At 36.6% G+C, this 23,751-nt stretch overlaps 1 protein-coding gene across 7 annotated transcripts in view; it reads left to right on the top strand.

The window, feature by feature from the left end:
• The window catches only part of LOC105464844 (striatin), a 129,126-nt gene extending 115,741 nt beyond the window's left edge, over positions 1-13,385 (top strand). For 5 of the 7 annotated variants that reach the window (XM_071076515.1, XM_071076513.1, XM_071076514.1 and 2 more), the window contains 3 exons: positions 3,769-3,876; positions 5,038-5,124; positions 5,211-11,163. In XM_071076515.1, the coding sequence (XP_070932616.1) occupies positions 3,769-3,876; positions 5,038-5,124; positions 5,211-5,380 (365 nt within the window). In that variant the 3' untranslated portion in view covers positions 5,381-11,163. Of the gene's footprint in view, positions 1-3,768; positions 3,877-5,037; positions 5,125-5,210; positions 11,164-12,355 lie in introns of those variants that run through there. The other 2 variants (XR_011611617.1, XR_011611616.1) reach the window with 2 other exon arrangements.
• Positions 13,386-23,751: the final 10,366 nt, after the last annotated feature.

Raw genomic sequence — 23,751 nt, 5'->3', positions numbered from 1 at the left:
CATGCATATGTATACATATATTGTTGTGTTATTCTCACTCTCTGTCTCTCAAAAAGTTTCTTTATTCCATTGTGTTTTTCATCATTTTCCCTTCCTAACCTGTTGTTCATTGTTTTCTTCTGATATGCTGAGACTTGTGTGGGGAAGTAAGCATGAATAGAACTTTGAGCTACTTGAGAGACAGGAAAATAAAAACTGAGATGATAGATTTGGAAAAGGAGAATATCACCAAGAAATTACAGGTTTTAGACTCTCAATAAATTTAAAATCACATTTAAATATATGATCCAAAGCTACAGTAGTAAAAGTAAAAACTAATATGAAATTAGAAAGGATGAGAACATTTATGTAATTACCTTCAGAGATTATATGGCCAATTCGTGAACATCCTGAGTGGAAATAGTGCTTTTTAATGACTGCAGGTTAATAAGATGTCAAGTCTGGTAGATAAGATGGATAAAGAGAACTAGGCAAGTGAGTCCATATTTTCCCCCAAGAGATGTGACCCTAAATTAATAGGACTTTTTACCTGACACTGGAAATATTTTGAAAAAACTTCCAAGAATATTTTTAACAAAGGCAACATTACTGGAATAAATGATCATTATTTTGAGTTGTAATATGTCCTGACATTTTCTAAATTATGTTTTTTACTTTTAAAGTTGTATAAAGTAAACTTAAATTAGTCTCTTACTATGTTTTACTGTGAACTACCCCTTGCTATTTATATTTGATTGTGGTGTTCTGTTTTGGAATTTAGCATTTTTTTTTTAAAAAAATGAAAAGACCAAACAAGCTTCAAGGTGAAAGTGAATTTTATATAGAGTTTAAAGTGATGAAGGATGTTTGTTAGAATAGGAATAAATTACCCTTCTTCTCGTTGATGTCAGTGGCGATTTGACTGTGATAAAGTCAAAGGTAGTTGAAGTAGATATGTCACAAGCTGGGTATGAGTAGTGTTCTTTGCATTCTGCCTACTTCTCTGATTTGTCATCAAGTGGAGAAGCTTCCTTAAAAGTATTACCAAATAAGAACTTTCTTTTGCCTGTTTCCGTGATTTGATTTCAATCATATTTATTTTCTAGCTCTCAAAGCAATTGAGACTATTCTCTAAAACATCTCTCTCAGAATATATGGGATACTTCACTTAAAGTATTTCTTTTTTTGTTGTTACTGTTTTTCTCTTGCTGGACTTTACAACAGGTATTGCTCAATGGAGTATTATCTGTGGAGGAAATAATGCATAGTCTGAATTTTGTGAAAAAGCATCTCTTTGTTTAGGATCTAAATCAGGTGTAACTGACTAAGAACTTATTCCACATGGTCAAGTGAGTTTTTGTGTGTATATATATATATATATATTTTTTTTTTTTTTTTTGAGACAGAGTCTCGCTCTGTTACCCAGGCTGGAGTGCAATGGTGCGATCTCAGTTCACTGCAACCTCCACCTCCTGGGCTCTAGCGATTCTCCTGCTTCAGCCTCCTGAGTAGCTGGGACCACAGGCATGTGCCACCATGTCTGGTTCATTTTTGTATTTTTTGTAGAGACAGTTTCACCATGTTGGCCAGGCTGGTCTCGAACTCCTGACCTCAAGTGATCCGCCTGCCTCGACCTCCTAAAGTGCTGCGATTACAGGCGTGAGCTACCATGCCCAGCCACGTTTTATATTTAAATAACAGGCTGGGTAATTACCTGCCACTATCTTTGGGAAGAAACTATCTTCAGTTTTTAAGATGTCGTATTTCTAGGAGCCACATGAAAATTCTGTAAGATTAGACTGTTTTTAGCTGTATTTTCTATTATGTGAATATAAACTTGTAATACCTATTCTAGGGTTCAAAAAAATTTTTTTTTTTTTTTTTTTTGAGACGGAGTCTTGCTCTGTCACCCAGGCTGGAGTGCAGTGGCCGGATCTCAGCTCACTGCAAGCTCCGCCTCCCGGGTTTACGCCATTCTCCTGCCTCAGCCTCCCGAGTAGCTGAGACTACAGGCGCCCGCCACTACGCCCGGCTAGTTTTTTGTATTTTTAGTAGAGACGGGGTTTCACCGTGTTAGTCAGGATGGTCTCGATCTCCTGACCTCGTGATCCGCCCGCCTCGGCCTCCCAAAGTGCTGGGATTACAGGCTTGAGCCACCACGCCCGGCCTCAAAAAATTTTTAAAACACTTTATTTTGAAATAATTTTAAACTTGCAGAAAAGGTACAAAAACAGTATAAGAACTCCTGGCTACCCTTCACACATATTTAGCAGTTTTTAACATTTTGTCACATTTACTTTTTCACTCTATATATGTGTATAATTTTAACTTCTGAACCATATGAGAGACATCATGCTCCTATCCCCTAGATCCTTTAGCGTGTAATTCCTAAGAACAAGGACATTCTCTGATGTAGTGTATTACAATGATCAAAATCAGGAAACTTAACATTGACACAATACTATTATCTGAGTTACTATTTATATTCAAATTTTGACAGTTGTCCCAGTAATATACTTTACAAGGATGTCCCTTTCTCTCCCTGGACCATAATTTAATTTTTAAAACTTTGACATACCTTCAATTAGTGTTTTCTTTTTGTCAGTGTTTCTTTTCTCTTAAAAAAAAGCTTAACAGAAATCACTGAGGTTTTAAATTACTGATTTCTTTTTAATAAAACCCTTTCAGGAAGAATGTGTGATCATTTAGGAACCAATTTTGGCAGTTGTGTGATCTGCATGAACCATCAGGTTGGGAGAGAGTTAGAAGTTAGAATAGGTACTGATATTGTCACCTGATTGTGGAGGAGTCACAACTTTTTCTGGACCTTGATGTGTTCACTGTAATATGGGCTTGATATGTGCTTTCCTATTGCATTGTATATATAATTGAAGTTTCTTTGGAACTTACTAACAAAAAATACAGTTAGGATGCTGACTTTTAGGATTCCAAACCTGGTTCTGTCAAATGATGACCATTTCTATTATGATGAGGAAGAGTGAAAAAGGGATTTAAGGATTAAGAAACTCTCTTTGTCATATTTATCTTTAGATGATAATGATGTGATACAAAATATTGTATGCAAAAAGAGCTGAGATTTAAATTTGAGAATTACCTCCCTGTAAGTGATGATAGAACTTACTTATACTAAAATAGCAAAATCTTACAGAACGTTGTAGAATGAACAGTGTTAGTGGTTCTAGACTAAGCCTTAGGTGGCACCCACATATAGCAGGAAATTATAATTTATAAATATTTCCAGATTTATCAGTATAGTATAGCTCAGGCAATTCTCTTTCCTAACATTGAAATTTTGAAAACAATCACAGCATAAATAAATTAAAAACAAATAATAAAAGTCACATTATTTACTTTTTCTTTTTCTTTTTTTTCTTTTTTCTTTTCTTTTTTTGAGACAGAGTCTCGGTCTGACACCTAGGCTGTGGAATACAGTGGCACAATCTTGGCTCACTGCAACCTCTGCCTCCCAGGTTCAAATGATTCTCCTGCCTCAGCCTCCTGAGTAGCTGGGACTACAGGCATGCGCCACCACACTCGGCTAATTTTTGTGTTTTTGGTAGAGACAGGGTTTCACCATGTTGGCCAGGATGGTCTCGATCTCCTGACCTCGTGATTCACCTGCCTTGGCCTCCCACCTTGCTGGGATTACGGGCCTCAGCCACCATGGCCAGCCTACTTTTTCAGTCTCTTAGGCAGATAATTTAGTTCTTCTTTATGTGAAAAATATCTTTGACTAAATTGTGTTGCTTTTTAATTTTTTCTTTTTAGCAGCCAACTCTTCCTGCCAAATAAATAGAGTCATCAGTCATCCTACTCTTCCGATCAGCATCACTGCTCATGAAGACAGGCACATCAAATTCTATGATAACAATACAGGTAAGAACTTACTAAGAATTGATTTTTATTAAAGAAAAAAAAATCCGTACCACAAGTAGGCTAATTTTGGTGTTTCTTGGTGGTTTCGTAGTCAGGGAATAGGCACTGAAACACAGATACTCTCCCGGCTCAGTTTCTCTTCATTCCATCCAAATCTGCTGAGACTAGTACAGAATCATTTTGGTTTATTTAATAGTGAGCAAATGCTATATGTAGGCTTTAGAGCCAAGGTTATCACTAGGGACACCAGGAAAAATTCACTCAAATACCAATAAAAATGATCTGTTGCTGTGATCTGTTGTAGTAGTATATGTTGGGGAAAAGTAGAAACATTGGAAATAGAGGCATATGGTCATTATGTTGTTCAATTATTGAATAGCATTATTCAATATTCAATTATTCCGTTATCAAATAGCCTTTTTTAGTGTTGCAGATGGAAAACCTCCAGGTCATTGTATTCGTTTTTCCATGGACTAATATTTTCTGTGTTATAAAACTGACTAGTTGGTCCTCATTGATTTGAATTGTGCATGGAGACTTGCCCAAGTTTTATTTTACTACATTTCACCAGTATAAAGGAAATTTAGGAAGCGTTGTGCTGGGAGGAAAGCACCGTATATTAGCTGCCATATTTATCTAAGTATCTGCCTTTAACATGTTGACTTTTGGTGACTTTGTTTAGCTGCTGGTGATGAATATTTAATGTTTAAAATTTTTTTCTATATGTTGTATCCACCAAAATTATGGCCATGTTTTCTTTCTGTCCCTTTTTCCTTGCGTCATTGTTTTCTCTCTGAATTTGAATTCTGTGTTTCCACAACTCATAAGTTGCCAGTAGCTAAAGAATGCAAAGTAGGTGATTAATAATGTCTACGTTCTAATTAACAAATGTGGCTTAAGGGGTGTGTGTAGAAATTACTGACTTCCATATTGTGGATTAAAAGACAAAAGTGTAATCTAAAATTTGAGCTTTTTTGGTTTTCCGTGTCATTGCCATGACTAGAGGCAAGAGGGGAGACATGTTTTAGTTGATGGAAAAAGCTGTTCATACAGTAAGCACACAGAGAGGGATGACTGGAGAAACCAGCATGACATGGTAACTGGCATATATAGACAATGAGGAAAGGCATTAATAAGGAATATCCATCTCTTTTTCCAAAGGCAAACTGATCCACTCGATGGTAGCCCACCTAGAAGCTGTTACAAGTTTAGCAGTTGATCCTAATGGCCTTTACTTGATGTCTGGCAGTAAGTACCTCAACTGTGGATTATTTATTTGTCCTTACCATTTTCATGTTAATGTAATTTTTCCTTTCAATTTTTTTTGGGTATAGGTCATGACTGTTCAATACGTTTATGGAATCTAGAAAGTAAGACGTGTATCCAAGAATTCACAGCTCATCGAAAAAAGTTTGAAGAATCGATTCATGATGTAGCTTTCCACCCATCCAAATGCTACATAGCCAGTGCTGGAGCTGACGCACTGGCTAAAGTCTTTGTATGACGCAATGTATCATCTTCACCTTCTAGCTGTTTATAAGTAATCAACTGCACAAAAGAGATACAGAAGACGAGGGCAAGAATCAACTCGTCCTGCCCTTTTGTTCTGCTGAAGGAGCACAGAGAACATTTGTTGAAGTATAGTTTTGCAATTCATATACTGTTTTCTAAAACTAAGGTTTGTTCAGGTTGCTGCAAGCTCAGCTGAATCTGTGAGCCTGAGGTCTGTTTCAAATTTCCCCCAATAGGCATCTTTATTTCTGAGTTTGTTCTAATTCGCTAGGCAGGCCTGAGCGAATACAAGTTTAGCTTGTCCCTGTTGAGTAAGTAGGGCATGCTACAATGGATAATTAAAAAGCTTGATAGCTGGGACTGAATAGAAGAAAACGGGAAAGTTAGGCCAAGTTCTCCCCTGCGAAATCTTATTAAACACATTAAATAGTCAAAATAGTAATCTTTATCATATCTGCCTTTTTAACCCCTTTGTGTATAATGACCACACAGTGTTAAGCTGAGTTTTTAATTTGGCTCTCCTTTCAACTGTTCACATAAAGCACCTGGCAAAGTGTTTTACCTGTTAGGGGGAGAAAAATGCAATAATATGTTAAATATATTATTATTCAGAAATGCTAAACAAATAGTTTGCAAGCAGATTTCTATATTGTATTACAGTTTTGAAAATAGATTTGGTATCATTCTGAAGTTTAGCTATCAAGCATTCACCATTGTGAAGAATAGTTGATTGACTCTGCTTTTACTAACAGATTTAACTTATTCAGGTTTGAAATTCTGTTTATTTTTAAGGGTAAACAGGGCATATTTCTTTAATAATTTCTATTTAAAATTCACTTTATTCATGTGACATTTATAGTACCAGAGTGATTATTTCATGCCAATGAAATCTTTTCAGTGACTGAAAAGATAGAAGTTATTTGCTAATAGTCATTTATCAGCACCCACCTAATCATGCTTCAGATGATCTGTGCTCTTTCTTCTTTGTCATATTCAAATTATCTGACATCTACCAAGAATAGTTCATAATTATTAAGAGTCCAAAGAGTATGGTTAACTTCACACAGCTGCTTTTGCAGAAGTACTAATAAAAACGAATGTTTTTTACCCTAGAAGTCCTCTATTAATCTCTCTAAGAAGAATCTCCTGGAAATCTGGATGAAAGAGTTTAATGCCAAATATTGGCTAAAAAGTTCTGTCTTTCTCCCTATTCCTCCCCCGTTGTTTAATTGAGATATACATGTTTTAATGGGCAGTTTATCTGTATTGTTTCTAGGGAAATCCGCACCTTAAAAGGCCAGGCTTCCCCAGCCCAACTTACCTGTGACCCACCTACATGTGGTCAGCTTTTGGGATTCTGAGGACCCCGCTGTCTAGACCTAGTCCTCTGTCATACCTTATTTCTGTAGCCGTTATGTCTCTCTTCATACTCTTTCTTCTTTGTCCCAAATGACAGAGACCAATCTAGAAATTAGAAATAAATTGTTAATGTCCAACTTGCCACCAAAAATATAAATAGACTCTTAGACTTTAAAAATATTAAATCTATAAATATTTTAACCAGTTAAAACAATGTCTACATATTCCATTCCCCACATTTTCCATTGTCACAACAATGATGCTTCTCATGATATGTACATCTCCTTCTTGAGAAAGTATTCTGGTGGTGATGTGGCTAATGATTGACAGTATTTTTGTAAAATTTCTGCTTGTTTGCCTCTGGAATTCTGCGTTATACAGGCAGATTTTCTTTAAAGCTAAAGACCTGTGCTAAATTTGCATGATTTTCATACAGATTTGCTGTAGTATTTTAATACAGCTACCTTTTCATCGTATCTTTGTGCTTTGGTTAACAGGCAAGCTCAAGAGACTCCATTGTGTACTTAAATGAATTGACCTACACATGGGCTATCAGGTGAATACTTATATTTCCATGCAGATACAGAATTCCATATTGTGTTCAGTAAATTTGTTTTGGTTCTTCACAGTGAAGAAAGAATGTTTCTAACCCAACATTTGTAGAAGGATACTGGAAAATTCCTTCGAGGAAGGAAGGAAGGAAGTTGCCATTACTTGGTGTGTTTATGATGGATGACCACAAAGCTATTGTTCTACCAGTTATTGTTTTAATTACCTTCTAAGATCTTCAATACCTGCTTTACTAATGTCACTGAAATTCTAAAAACCAAGACATTCTTCCCCTGTTCATTTTATGCTTCATGGTTGAAATTTTTCTGTCAGTAAGTGGAAAATAACCATGAGATACATTGACTGTAGTGCAAATGGAACTGTTGAAAGTTCCTTAGAAAGCCAGTGCTGTGGCATTGGAGACTACAGAGAGAGTCTTCTCTACCAGCAGTGCATGATCTCAGCCTAGAAATGAGCCAAAGCTGTCTTCCAACCAGAGTAGCATATACATGTGTCTGACTTTTCCCCTATCCTGTTGAACATTCAATGAAAATTCACGGAATGAACAAATTCATTGTTTAAGCAGCCATTGAAATGCTTTCATAGAGCTTCATTTGTAAATATCTTGTTTGAAATGTATTGGAATAGTATGAAAATTAGCAGGAGGTTTGGATCCCTGCCTTATTTTCATATGCTATGGATACATCTCTGGGAGCTTGCAGCACCCTTCTCAAAACTCAACTGTCATATGGAGCTCATTTGCTACTCAAACCATAGACAGATTATTTAACAGAAGTGATATAATGACCTTCAGTATTTTTCTATTGAACAAGTTTAACAACTTTTGCCATTAAACAAATACTTAGTTATGCAAAATATTTAGCTTTTATAATCATTTTAGTTATGACTAAAAGGGGGGAAATTGAGCTGCATCACTGATGATGAACTTTGTGAGAAATTTTTTTTTTAATCTGACTTTCATTCCTTCAATATTCTTGCTATAAATTTCTTTTGGAGATAATGAAGATTTATTTGAAAATGTCTAAAATGTATGTATATTTTATAAGTATATATTATATATATTGTAAAAATATATATAATATATAAACTATATATATATATATATATAAAAACCATAGGTGCATTTTACTGTTTTGTATTTTCATTTTTGGAGGTAGTATACACAGCAGATAATGATGAGTATGATGAGTGTTGTGCTGTTTGCTTTTGCAGTATAATATATAGTTCTAAATGTTTAAATTACTGTATATACAATATTCATTATAGGCTAGCATGCTTGTTTTAAAGACTGTCATTCTAGTGTATTAAAATCTGAATGTAAGAAAACCTGGCTATTCAAATGTGAATTGAAAAATATTTCATTCTCAGTACTGAACTATTTCCATTGAACATTCAGGCTTTTTAACAAAAACAAGTATCATCAAGAAGGCAATAGCTAGAAAATGAGAGGTGCCTTTATAAAAAAAAAAAAACAAATGCAGCCTTACAGTGAGGATGAAGATTGAGTTGGGGGCGGGGGTGGGAGGGGGGGCACAGAGAGAGAGAGAGTTAATGTGTGTGTGCATGCATGCGTGTGTGTATGTGTGTTTACCAATCTGTGAAGGTCCTGATTTGTGACCATCAATGTCTTTTTAATGTATCTGCTCAACTTCTAGGACTTCAGGGGACATTTCATGCGCTTTGTGCTCTTGAGCACCATATATACTTTCCAAGAATTTTGAATGTGAATTCCTAGAAATTTCAGTAGAGAAAAAAATAGCTATGCTTTAATTATAGTACAGTTCAGGTAGAAGGAGAAATTATTGGTTCACCAAAATTATGGGATCTCATTAATGTTGGCTAAGTAAATGTAACTTTTTAAAGGCTCACTTTTTAATACTTCATGTATTTCCCTCTTACAAAACTGCATGTCATGAAGTTCTTACGTGATAAAGATTCAACTAGTAAATATTTTTAGGTTAAATACCTGAACTAGTTAAAATTCCACCTAAAAAGAGTCTTAAAATATTTAAATGGCATCTCTCATATCTACCTCTTTGTCATTGCTGCCATTTTAACTGAAGCAAATCTTTATGACATCTGAAATGACGGTTGGATGCAATTTTTAAAAATCTATGTTGGTGCTTTTCTCAGGCTTTGTCATTTAAGTTATATTGTATTAAGATGTCACAAATCAGATTGAAAGGCTTAGAATTAATTTTGTTTTTCTTTGAAAGAATTGCTTAAAATTAACCATCAATGTTGTTAGTGAGTGGAGATACTGAATCTTTCGTTGGTGTATGTCTGTGTGATGTTTTCAACCAATAGCCAAATAATTATTGAACTTAAATGAAAAAGAGTTCTGAGTATAATTTTATTCAGATTACTTTATTCTTTGAAAGTGACTACAAGACGATTAAGTACATAATCATTCATTTTATTTACTCAGAAGTTGCCTCTCCATTACTGTTAACTTGTTTAGTTATTTATATAATTGCAGTACTTTAAGTGTTGGACACTGGGATTCAGGTTGTACAAAGTAGTAGCTGACAAAAAATATGTATATTTTTGTGAAATGTATCAAACCCTAAAGTTCATTTTAGAGAAAGGCCCAGAAAACATATCTGTATTTAAAAACAAAGGACAGGTCATTCGTCAATAATTTGAATCATTTTTACTTTTGCCAGTACAAACTTTGTAATTGGCCATATCCATCATCCAACTGGATCTTCATGTCAGTGTAAGGGATGCCAGGTTGACAAAGTATTTAACAGTTCCTTTACATCAGTTTTTGTTTTTTGTTTTTTGTTTTTTTTAATTCTATAGAAAGTAAATGTTAGGCCAAACAGATCCCTAGATCCCACTCATTGATTCTGGCAGTATTCCTAAAGTGGTGCTTAGGGGGTCAGAATTTTCTGGATCTTTGCTAATCCAAGCTTTAGATTTAATTTAACTGGGACCACATGCTTGTCATCCCTCTGATGCAAATTTTCAAAATCATTTTAATTTAGATTCTAATGTCTGCCTGGGTTTTTAACAGGCTGTGAACCAGTGAGTGCCTTGTTAATGTAGAATGATTTTTTTTCACCCTGGGTGGGTGTTAGTTAGCTCCTCTCTGAAAATGTCTCAGAGAATGGTATTTTAATTGACTTGTAGAGAGCTGCTAAATTTGTTATTATCAGCAATCAGAAAGTCTTTGGTCTACCACACATCTCCCTCCCTACTATCTCTTCATTGTTTGGCTGAAGTTTGCCTCTTGTGAGAAAACAATACAACTCCCCTTCTCCACACACTTTTTTTCTAGCCCAGATTAATAGGTATCCCTTACCCCCATCCCAACTCTATGATCTAATACCTGTTTTTAGGAGGAACCTCTTCTTTTTAATAGTGAAATATGCTGGTTATTTTATGTTTTCTCAAGTTCAGTTCACTAGAGCTGGCCACAGGGTGTCATCAGTTCAGATTCCTAAATAATCCTTTCTCTCCACACCCAGTCCTTCAGCTGGTGAGCCCTGGGCCAGATTGTTTGATCTTCAGGTATTTTAAATTTTAGTTACATCAATTAATGTAAATTAATCCAAATGCTAATTTTTGTGGTGCAAGAAGTTTCTTTTGTAAATTCAGGGTATGGATAAGCTAATTAAGATATCCATCTTTGGTGGCTCTAAGTGTATTATTTGTTTTTAAATAAAGTGTACAAATATAGATAACGTGCTATAGGTGTCTCATGAATTGGAATATTTGTCAGATATGGGATCTAGCTGTGACTTTACAGTGAATCAGTTAAATTAACATAGTCTCATTTGGGGCTTTTGGGGGAGGAGTCGTAGAGGGGTGCAGAGAAATAAAAGGATATTAGACAAAGTATATGTGAGTCCAAAATTAATGAACCAGTCTTAATTACTGATTGTGAGGAAGGAGAAGTTTATAGAGAATTTGGGCCTCTGAAAAGCCAGTCAAATTAAAATACCTTCTAGGATTGGGTCCGTGATACTTTCAGAGACACATATGTTTAATGAATAGGTTTTATGTTTTTCAAATGTTCAGTTTAAATGGCTTTTAAAATTTATACACATATATAAATACAGTGTTTTTATTTTTTCTTTGGCTACTTAACAGATACACACAAGCCTTCCACATTCCTTGCCCCTTCAAATCAACATTATTTTTCAAGGCCTGTGGCCTGCCCAGAACTCACAATCTCTTTGTTCCAGTCTGGATCCACAATACAGTATGAAATTTAAAAGGCACTTCTGGTGTCCTTGAAACTATCCACCATTGTTGGTGTTCTGTATGCTGGTATATTAATGAGTATTATATCCTTTGGTATATACACACATTTTCAGTAGTGTTGGAAACATCTCTTTTACCTTTTAATGAGGACTGAGATTAGCTTAAGTAATTTTGGAGTAATCTATCTCAGGAGGTCATTAAGACTCCAAAAATTATTCATGGATTGATGAACCCCCTGGGGTCAGCCTAAGATTGCCAGGTAGTGTTTTGACCTCCTCTGGGTTTCCCAAGATCACTGATGTTTTGCAGGGTCCCAGCATTGTCCTGGCATATAAAATATTCCCAGAACACCTGGGGAGTCGAGCATACCTTTTCACCTAAACATTATAATCATGGAGCATCCCTCCGCCTGTTACTTCTCAGGACGACCAGAACACTCCAGTTCTGTAAAGAAGCACTGACATACGGCTCTGCAACTCTGAAAATTGGAATCCGTTTTCTGAAATACAAATTTTAACTAAGTTTCGTATACTTTCAAAACCAAACAATTCAAAATCCACCAAACAAAATGACTCACTTCTAAGTATCACTCAAACCCTACAAAACCTAACCCTTTCCTTATTCCTAATTGATATTTCACTAAAAGTAATGGTGGTTTCAGTTAGATTGGAAGTCATTTGGGTGAGCAAAGTCTGCAATAACCTACTGATAAGAAGGACCTATTTCATAGAAAAGTATCTTGTCCTTGGTGATTTAGCCATTCACCTTAGATGAAGACTGGTCCAGATGCCAGCTCCATATTGACTTTTTCTATGTATCTCTTTAGATACCCAGTGATGTAAAGGAGAGCCCACAGTGAAACATCCATTAAACAGCACTTGGAGTACTATAGTGTTATGCCATCATAAGATCTCATGTATGTACCAGGTTCCCAATTCATTGCCTCAAACCGAAGATTTTTAAAAATTCTAATTGCATCGTCAAATTAAGGGTAATGGTAGGGAAACCCATCATCCACAATTAAGTATGCCCAAACTGAAAACTTGAAGGAAAAAAGCACATGGAAAGCAACATTTTACAAACAGCTTGTGGTTTGTATATGTGCTGAAATGTTAAAGTATACTGGCATCCAACTACTTCCCCTTTGGAAGTGGAACCAAGACAGTAATTTTTCATGCATAAACAAAATTAACTTAGAGCAAAAGTAATTTTATCAGAAAGTTTATTTTGGGTGCTGGATAACCTAGGTGAGTGTGGGGAAAGAAGTACCTTACCAAAAAGGAGAAGCAGCTGGCCCTGTGGCTGGAGCCATATTGTCTTCCACTTCAACTTCAATGGGCTGGCAAGATACCATTTCTGACCTCAAAGAATGAATGGTTCCAATTCTGGCTTGTCATTAGTCCTTGTTAACTAAATTAAATATTTTAAGGAAATATATCAAAAGTATCCTAGAGCCCCCTGGCAAAGTGTCAGAGGGAATAGTTTTCATTTTATTTTAGGAAGCTGTAAAAACATAAGCCCAAGTATTTTGTGTCATCTGCATATGTCAGGATGAAGACCAGGCATGTAAGAAATATCCTAAAGTAACCAAGTGATAATCTCATGAAAAAATATGAGAAGAATTTTTACAGAGTGAGTTCTCTTTTGAATGGTTTTCACTATGCTGTTAAAAACATTCTTTTAAATGTACTTACATCTTTTTCTATAGCCCACATATTTCAGAATATCCTCTTGATAGAATAATATCACTCCATATGATTTTTAGAAAAAGAAAAACTCAGTGGTCTCATATCTTTTGACAGTTGTTTGTGAATAATACCCTCCCCCACAACCTTCCCAGTACTCAACTGCTGTGTAGGAATGCTTTCTTATGCGGTAAATATCTCAGTATTTTGCTGCCTGGTATTTGTTCAGTTTCCTTGTATATCTCCAGGTCAGAAGGAATCAGGCTTTCTCCCAACTCTGACACTTTCAGACTTTCTTTTATTTCTTTTTGGTCAGCCTTTTAACAAGAAAGACAATAAGCTCCTTTTGTCAGAATCAATTTGATTAAAAAAAAAAAAGACTACGCTCCTTATTTCTCATTGCTGTAGAATACTTAGGAATACACATGTACTAATTACAATTTAAAAGTAAGAGAATCTTTAGAAACGTCATTGCTTTCTGGGGATATTTTGAACTTGAAGGTCGCAGTTCCAGGCAATTTTGTGCCCTTGAGGTGTCCAATTGATAATATAGCTTGCCTCTGCTAATAAATACACAAAAGTTTTCCTGTGATTTTCAGAAATTATTTTTGGAATAGAAAGATTAATAAGGAATATGTGATTTTTATCTCCTGCATTATCTTTCAAAATCTTCTGGATATTTTTTGAGGCATGAGGAGCAGGTAATGAGATTTTTTTTCCAAATGCCTTGATTCTCTCCCTTAACCCAGATTTTACATATTATGCGTTGCTCATTTGTCACCTGCAAAAATAAAGGTTAATGAGTGTTTGTTTGCTTCTGTCTGTATAAGCTCCATAAGGCACAGATCATGTTTGTTTTTCGTGCCTGGTGCCTTGCCATATCAAAGGTACCCTATAAATATTTGTTGGCTGAGTAATCAGAGAGCCCATTTCAAAATCTAAATCTATCCAAATCATCAAAGACAAAAAAAAAAAAAAAAAAATCTGACAGCTAATGTTCAAATGCATTTAGTTCTGTAGAGCTTATCCTGAGATTGAGGTCTTCACCTTGACTGGGGAGGAATTTGGACTTTACTTCACAGGTGGCAACAAAATGCCTGAGTAGCAACCTCTTTATACTGCACAGTTCCAGTCCTGCCTGCATGAAAACTGAGCAGAGTATGTTGGGGACAGGAAGGTGTCCCTAAACCCTGTTGATGACCTCCCATCTATCCCTGCAACCCCATATCTCCTCTGCTCATCCCCTGTTCCCCACTGGCCTCTGATCAGTTGATGGGGAGATTTTCTAGCCTGGAACCTGAGCCTGCCTTGATTGTCCTGGGCTCCAAACAGGTCCACTTCCACACTCTTTCCTTGCAACCCACAGATGGCCCTATTGACTGTTTTTGTCCAAGGAGAAAGAGGAACCTCCCAGTGGAATCTTGTCAGGAAAGGCATCCCTCTGGGGAGCTTTCTTTGGAGATGAAAACTCTGGGACAAAGTTCCTCAGGATGCTCTCAGGCTGGTTTTTGTCTTGAAGATTTTATAGTAATTATACCAATGTTTATTAACTCTCCTAGGAACATCTCTGTCATTGGTTTTCTGACAGCACTCCAGCAGGGCCCAGGGCTTTAGCTGAACAGTGCAATTGTTTTAGGAATAGTCAACAAGTTAGAGACCAATTTAATGTTTAAATCATTAAAAGAATCATCAACAGCAAATTACATATGAAATATTCAATGAATAATCTCAAACTTATATACCATGTAAGAACTATCTGTCATTAAAATTACTAAAAATATGATTCCTTTAAGATCAGTTCAACACGGAAGAAAGAGCAGGAATTTGGCCTGGAGTTAGGACATTTATTGTCTGTTAGATTTTAGACAAGTCAGCTCTTCTAAATTGGCTTCTCATCTGTGAAATGGGGATAATAGATCTGCCTAATTAGGTTGATTTGAGATAACGGATGTAAAACACCTAATAAAATAAGCATCCAGCAAATAACTATTGTTCACTCTCTGAATACAGACTTCTGGTCATGTAGTTGTGTCACACTCCTGATAGCTTCTAGAACATCAAGGTTTTAGGGGAGAGAGGATAAAATGAACATTAAGAGTAGCAGAAGACTACTTTCCTTAATATTTGAGTGCCAGCTATATGCCAGACAGTTCTAGTTGCTGGCAGTCAGTAGTAAACAAAAACTTTATCTGATGCAGCACACACATTCCAGGTGGGGGAACAAGTGAAATATATGGAATATTAGTGATAAGTGCAGAGGGAAAAAAAATAGAGCAGGGAAGGGGGATGGTTTGATGTTTTTCAGGTTAAAGTGACACAAATTAAATGCAAAAAATTAATAAATGTATAAAGGTGCATAATGGCAAAACTAATCATGTCCCATCATACCCCTTCATTCCTACCTCCCTGATAGGTATTTTTCTAATTATACAAATATGTATACCTAATTATTACATATGGGGTTTTATTCTACATGTTACACTGTACTTGCTTTTTCTAATATAATGTGTATCATGAGCACCTTACAAATCTATAAAGGTATCTCAGATTTCTCTAAGTACACGCATACAGTCTAACATTAATGAGAAGGTATTTTGGTAGGCAGTTTGCTTTAAATAAATGGGATCATGTACATTCTCTGCATCTTGCGTTTGTCATTTAACAATATATGATGGGAATTTCTCTATCATAGCTCTTATTTCCTTTTTATTATTACAATAAACATTCCTGTGTATATGTTTGTCACTATGATGGTTTTACATCTGCAGAATAGATTCCCTGGAGTAGGATTGCTGCATTGAGGAATATGTATATTTAAATTTTTAACGAAATATTGACAGATTGTTTCCAAAAGTGGCTGGAACAGTTTGTATTTCCATCAGTAAATGTATAAAAACACTTTTCCCTTAATACTCATGGCAATAACTATTGTAACATTAAAAAATACATAGAAAAAAGAAAAAAATCCTGGCGGATGTAGTGATTTTTCGGTGTTATTTTGATTTCCATTTTCCTGACTACTATAAATAGACATCTTTTCAAATGTTTGTTGGTCATTTGGATTGCACTTATAACTGAATTATCTATTAGTATCTCAAAGTTCTGTAGGTTAGAACTCCAAGGAAACTCAACTGGGCTCTGTTCAAGGCCCAGCAAGGCTGAACTGAAAGTGTCTTCCAGGGTGGGTACTTAACTAAAGCTCTGAGGAGGAATTCACTTCCAGTCTCATTAAAGTCAGGATGGAGGTCCCTGTCTCCTAGCTGACTGTCAAATCTGATCCCTTAGAGGTTGCTCCATGGTCCCTTGCACGTGGTTCCTTCCACCTTCAAAGCTTGCCAGGGTGCATCAAATTATTTTTATACTTTGACTCTACTTCTACCAGCAAGAGAAAACTCTGCTTTTAAGGGCTCTTGTGACTAGTTTAAGCACACCCAGATATGTTAAGGTCAACTGATTAGTAGCTTTAATTACATCTGCTAAGTCCCTCTGCCCTGCAATGTAGCATCACCCATGGAAGTAACATGAGGAGCAGAGTTCATGGGGGCCATCTTAGAGTTCTGCCTACCACAAATATTCATAGTTATACCTTTATACACACGTTTTAATTTTTATTCTTATTTTTGGTCCATATGTTTCTACCGTTTGTCTTTTTAATTAACTAGTTTGTAAAAGCATTTTGTATATTGTACAATATATATTCAGATTTTCTGCTCTTGGATGCAAACATTTTTTTTCAACTCTTGTAAGTTGTCTGTTGACCACATTCATAAGTACTTTTTCCAAATAAAACTTTACCATTTGAATTTCACTTGAGTGAATTGCATGTTTGCATTTAAAATGTTTATTTTGTCATTCATTTTTGTTAAAATTGTGCCCATGTTTCCACTGTGTTTTTTAAAATTTGCAGGTGCTCTTTTTATACTACCTGTAAACCCTTTTTCTTATTATTTGCAAGTGTTTTTCTCCAAAACTATATTATTTTTGTTGACCATGTTTATAATGCCTTTTCTCATTTAAAACTTATAGGGCTGGGCAGGGTGGCTCATGCCTGTAATTTCAGCACTTTGGGAGGCTGAGGCAGGAGTATTGCTTAAGCCCAGGAGTTTGAGACCGGCCTGGGCAACATAGTGAGACCTAGCTCTACATACAATTTGTAAAATACTAGCTGAGCGTGGTGGCACACAGCCATAATCCCAGTTACCCTGGAGGGTGAGGTAGGAGAATCGCTTGAGCCCAGCAAGTGGAATCAAGATGGCTCCACTGCACTCCAGCCTGGGCGACAGTGAGACCATGTCCCAAAAAAAAAAAAAACAGAAAAGCCCAGAAAACTTTTTATTAGTAGATCTTCAAGTATACTTATATATAAAATATAGGCATTTGTGACTATAAAATTTTAGAAGTATTCTGTATTGATTAAGAAGGTTTCCATTTCTGGGTGGCATGTGTAAGCCACTAGAATGGCTTCTACATTTTTTGTTTTTTGGTTTTGGTTTTCTACATTTATGTCTTTACTCCATTTGTATTTGGGTGGGTGTGTGTGTGTGTAGAATGCAAACATACAACTAAATTTTCTTCCAAGTGGGTTGCCAATGCAGCACTCAAACTACCTTTTCCCAATGAATTGAAACACCAGCATTGTCATATATTAAATTTATATATTTATTAAGGTTTATTTCTCAATATGTCATGCTGTTTCACTTACAGTTCTCCTTTCATATGACAATATCATATGGATTCAGTTATTGGTGGCTTTATAATATGGTCAGGGGAGCTTTTCCCCTTGGCAAGCCCCTGCCCACTGTTCTTTTTACTGCCTTTTTTGGCTATCCTCAGCATTTGAAGTATGTGATAATGTAATCCAATTTAACCAAATTAGGAGTTAAAAGTACATTAAATTTACATATTCAGTTGGGGAAGTTTGACCCACGATACTGTCTTCCCATCTAAGAACATCATATTTTCTGTTTGGATCTCATTTATATCTTTACTAAGATTTGAGAGTTTTCTTTAAGTTCTTTGCCTTTAAAACATTTTAAATATGTTCTTATTTTGGTCACTATTGTGACCATTTTCATTTATAAGAGCTTATTACAAAGAAAGAGAGGGGCCAGGTGCATGGCTCATGCCTGTAATCCCAGCCCTTTGGGAGGCTGAGGTGGGAGGATTGCTTGAGCCCAGGAGTTCCAGACCAGCTTGGGCAAAATAGCAAAACACCATCTCTTTTTAAAAAATAAAAAATTTAGAAAATAAATTTTAAAATACACAGAGAAAATCTCTTTTTGTATACTTATATACAAGAAACATTGTATATGCTTACTAAATCTCATGAATTCTAGCACTTTAGAGTCTCTTGAGATTTTTAGAAATACAATTAGGACATTCACGAAAATAATTTGATCTTGTCTTTTTCAATGTTTGACAGATTCCTTTCTGAAATTTTTGTTGTCTAGAAACTCCAGTATGGTGTTGAGTCATAATGGTGAAAGTAGGCCTCCCTGTCTGTTACTAACTTTAGTTGAAATGGTTTTGGTACTTAGTTATTAGAGTATTTTACTTGTTATTTGGTAAATATCTATTTTATTTAAATAGGTTCTTTCCTGTTTTGTCAGGAGATCTTATTTTAAGAATGGCTGCTGAATTTCATCAAATGCCTTCTTAGCATCTTTTGATGTGATCATGAGTTACTCTTTAAGCTGTTGACTAACCGGATTGTGTGTATGAAGTTGACATTAAAACATGCTTGCCTCCTTGAAATAAAGCCTATTTGGTCGTAATATGTTGTTCTTTTCATATAAGTCCTTGTTTCCGTTGCTGATCTTTTATTTGGAGCTTTAGCATATTCACAGATTAGTCTTACCGTTTTATTTAAAGGTCTCTACTTTCAACTCTTTATTCCTTCATTTTAAGTGTGTTTCCTATAAGCTGCCTATTTCTAGGTCTTCCAGGAAAGAAAGTGGCTGGTATTGGATGTATTGGGTGTTCACTGATTTTGTTTTATTGTGTTCATTATTTTACTTCATTGTTTCTTTTCGTTTTTGCTGGATTGATCAAGTCATTCACTTCCTGTCTTTCTCATGTTAATGTGGGATTTCTACTGTGCGTTTCTCTTTCAAAATTATCTTCGTTCATAATCAAATATTTTCGTGCTACTATATGAAAAAACGGAGTCACTCTAATCTTCACTAACCCCCTACCAACCTGAAAAAAAAAATGTGATTTTTAGAATACTTTGACTTTCTGTGCCTCTCCAAAATAAGTGATGCTTAGGCCGGGCGCGGTGGCTCAAGCCTGTAATCCCAGCACTTTGGGAGGCCGAGACGGGTGGATCACGAGGTCAGGAGATCGAGACCATCTTGGCTAACATGGTGAAACCCCGTCTCTACTAAAAAATACAAAAACTAGCCGGGCGAGGTGGCGGGCGCCTGTAGTCCCAGCTACTTGGGAGGCTGAGGCAGGAGAATGGCGTAAACCCGGGAGGCAGAGCTTGCAGTGAGCTGAGATCCGGCCACTGCACTCCAGCCTGGGCGACAGAGCGAGACTCCGTCTCAAAAAAAATAAAAAATAAAAAAAAAAGTGATGCTTAAAGATGCTGTTACTTTCCCTTTCCCTATTCTCTGTCTGCGTCTTAGATTTTACTGTTATAATTTAATTTTTATGCTTTTAGACTACTTAAATTTGCATTTCGGGATCTTATATCAATAATGTTAGTATTTTCCTCACATATTTCCAGATAGTCTGTCATTATTTTGATAGAGAACCAGTCATATCAGTGTTTCTTAAGCATTTTGGCATTTTAGGTGGGACAATTCTTTGTCATGTAGAACTACCTCTCATACATTTCATGTCATGTAGAACTGCCTCCCCTCCCCTCGCCTGCCCTCCTTTCCCCTCCCCTCCCCTCCCTTTGCCAGATGAGAACACAAGAAGAAGGGAGCTATCTGTAAGCCAGAAAGAGAGCCTCACCAGAACTCAACCATGGTGGCACCTTCATCTTGGACTTCTAGCCTTCAGACTGTGAGAAATAAAATTTGTTTATTTAAGTCACCCAGTTTATCATATTTTGTTATGGAAGCCCAAGCTGACTATACAGACGGCAAAGGAAGTCTTCCTAGAGGCCCTCCAGCAGACTTCCCACATGTCTCATTGGCTGGAACATTGGCCGCCTCTACATTTAAGGGATGTTGAGAAAAAGTATCTCACTTTTCTGCCTCTGCAGGAAATAACAAATGCCAACCAAGAAATTCTGTTTGCCACAACTCTCTTTAGTCCTTCATTTGTATTTTGCAATTTCCCTGTTAAAATAATTAACTGGGAGCCATTAGGCTGAGACACCTCCAGCACCTTGGGTTCTTACGTAAACACAATGTAAACAGTAAAATGAAACGTAACCAATCAGAAACTGCCAACTAACCTCTAATAAGGGACTGTCCACTTTAATCAAACAGTTATTTTCTTCGTCTTGCTTCCTTGAATACTGTATTAGTCACAGTTCTTTTCGAGGGACAGAACTAATAAGATATATAGATATATATGTGTGTGTGTATATATATATGTGTATATGTATATATATATGTGTATATGTGTATTTATATGGGAATTTATAAAGTATTAATTCACACGCTCACAAGGTCTCACAATAGGCTATCTGCCAGCTAAGGAGCAAGGAAAGCCAGTCCAAGTTCCGAAACTTGGAGTCCAGTGTTTGAGGACAGAAAGCATTCAGCATGGTTGAAAGATGTAGGCTGGGAGGCTAGGCCCATTTTGTCACTTCACGTTTTTCTGCCTGCTTTATATTCGCTGGTGGCTGATTAGATGGTGCCCACCCAATTAAGGGTGGGTCTGCCTTCCCCTGCCCACTGACTCAAATGTTAATCTCCTTTGGCAACACCCTCTCAGACACACCCAGGATCAATATTGCATCCTTAATCCAATCAAGTAGACACTCAGTATTAACCATCACAAACACCTTATACCTTTTTACTTCCTCAGTGGAGTGCTGAACTGCTTGCAATCTGGTGCTGCCTAATTTATGAATTGCTGAATGCTCAAATAAGCTCATTAAAATTTTGATGCACCTAAGTTTATCTTTTAATATCTCCCCCATCATTTATTACTGATTATAAAAAGTAATAAATGTAATTTGCAGACCAAGTCCTAATATCCTGACTCTTGAAAACAGTGCTTCACCTACAGAATGGAAGAAGAATTTTGCAATCTATCCAACTGACGAAGGTCTAGGATCTGGAATCTACAAGGAACTTAAACAAATTTATAAGAAAAAACCCCATCAAAAAGTAGGCAAAGGATATGAACAGACACTTCTCAAAAGAAGACATTTATGCAGCCAACAAACATGAAAAAAAGATCATTGGTCATTAGAGAAAAGCAAATCAAAACCACAATGAGATACCATCTCACTTTAGTCAGAATGGCAATTATTAAAAAGTCAGGAAACAATAGATACTGGAGAGGATATGGAGAAACAGGAATGCTTTTACACTGTAGGTGGGAGTGTAAACTGGTTCAATCATTGTGGAAGACAGTGTGGCAATTCCTCAAGGATCTAGAACCAGAAAGAAATACCATTTGATCCAGCAATCCCATTACTGGATATATACCCAAAGGATTATAAATCATTCTATAAAGACACATGCACACATAGGTTTATTGCAGCCCTATTTAAAATAGCAAAGACTTGGAACCAACCCAAATGCCCATCAATGACAGACTAAAGAAAATGTGGCACATATACACCATGGAATATGCAGCCATAAAAAAAGAATGAGATCATGCCCTTTGCAGGGACATGGATGAAGCTGGAAGCCATCATTCTCCACAAACTAACATGGAACAGAAAAACCAAACACTGCATGTTCTCACAAATGGGAGTTGAACAATGAGAACACAAGGACACAGGGAGGGGTACAACACACACTGGGGTCTGTTGGGGTGGGGAGAAGGGGAGGGATAGCATTAGGACAAATACCTAATGCATGCAGGGCTTAAAATCTAGATGACAGGTTGATAGGTGTGGCAAACCACCATGGCACATGTATACCTATGTATCAAACCTGCACATTGTGCACTGTTGGGAGCAAGCCCCCCAAAATCTGGCCATAAACTGGCCCCAAAATTGACCATAAACAAAATCTCTGCAGCACTGTGACATGTCCATAATGGCCCTAACGCCCAAACTGGAAGGTTGTGGGTTTACAGGAATGAGGGCAAGGAACATCTGGCCCGCCCAGGGTGGAAAATGGCTTGAAGGCATTCTTAAGCCACAAACAACAGCATGAGCGATTTATGCCTTAAGGGCATGTTCCTGCTGCAGTTAACTAGCCCAACCTAGTCCTTTAATTAGGCCCATCCCTTCATTTCCCATAAGGGATAGTTTTAGTTAATTTAATATCTGCAGAAACAATGCTAATAACTGGTTTGGTGTTAATAAATATGTGGGTAAATCTCTGTTCGGGGCTCTCAGCTCGGAAAGCTGTGAGACCCCTGAATTCCCACTTCACACCTCTATATTTCTGTGTCTTTAATTCCTCTAGCGCTGCTGGCTTAGGGTCTCCCCAGCCGAGCTGGTCTCGGCAATGCACGTTTATCTTGGAACTTAAAAGTGTATCTATAATACATATATGTATATATACATACATATATGTATGTGTGTATATATATACATACCATGGAACACTACTTGCCATAAAAAGGAATGAAATAACGGCATTGCCAGGAGCCTGGATGGAATTAGAGATCATTTTCTAAGTGAAGTAACTCATTTCACTTAGACTGGAAAAACCAAACATCATATGTTCTCACTCATAAGTGGGAACTAAGCTATGAGGATGCAAAGGCATAAGAATGATACAATGGACTTTTGGGGACTTTGGGGACTCAACGGAAAGGGTGGGAGGGGGGTGAGGGATAAAAGACTACACATTGGGTACAGCGTATACTGCTCCAGTGATGGGTGCACCAAAATCTCAGAAATCACCACTAAAGAACTTGTTCATGTAACCAAACACCACCTGTTCCCCAAAAATCTATTGAAATAAAAAAAAAATAAGAAAAAATAAATAAATAAATAAATAAGAAAACAGTGACTTAAATCACCTTCCAAATGTGACATCTGCTTCCTTCATAGTACATCACAATCATTCTAATCTTGTCAATTTTCGATTTGGAATTCACTCACTATTTGAAGAATGATCAAACATCAAGCTCTGGTAAATAGACTTCCTGTTATGCAAATTCTGAAGAACTCTACCTTCCTACTTATAGCCCTGAGTATGTCCCTAAGGTTGTGTTTACATTTTACATCAGATGATTCTTCCTGTAATCTTCCTCCTCCAAGTGGATTATCTTTCACACCTCAGAAGAGGATGGGTCGCCTTCCTGAAGATGTTGAAAGCACTTAAGAAACATCATGGCCATGCGCAGTGGCTCACACTTGTAATCCCAGCACTTTGGGAGTCCAAGGCGGGCAGATTACCTGAGGTCAGGAGTTCGAGACCAGCCTGACCAACATGGAGAAACC

Source organism: Macaca nemestrina, chromosome 13 (genome assembly GCF_043159975.1).
Source record: "Macaca nemestrina isolate mMacNem1 chromosome 13, mMacNem.hap1, whole genome shotgun sequence".
NCBI classification, from domain to species: domain Eukaryota; kingdom Metazoa; phylum Chordata; class Mammalia; order Primates; family Cercopithecidae; genus Macaca; species Macaca nemestrina.
This window is presented reverse-complemented; position numbering and strand designations above follow the sequence as displayed.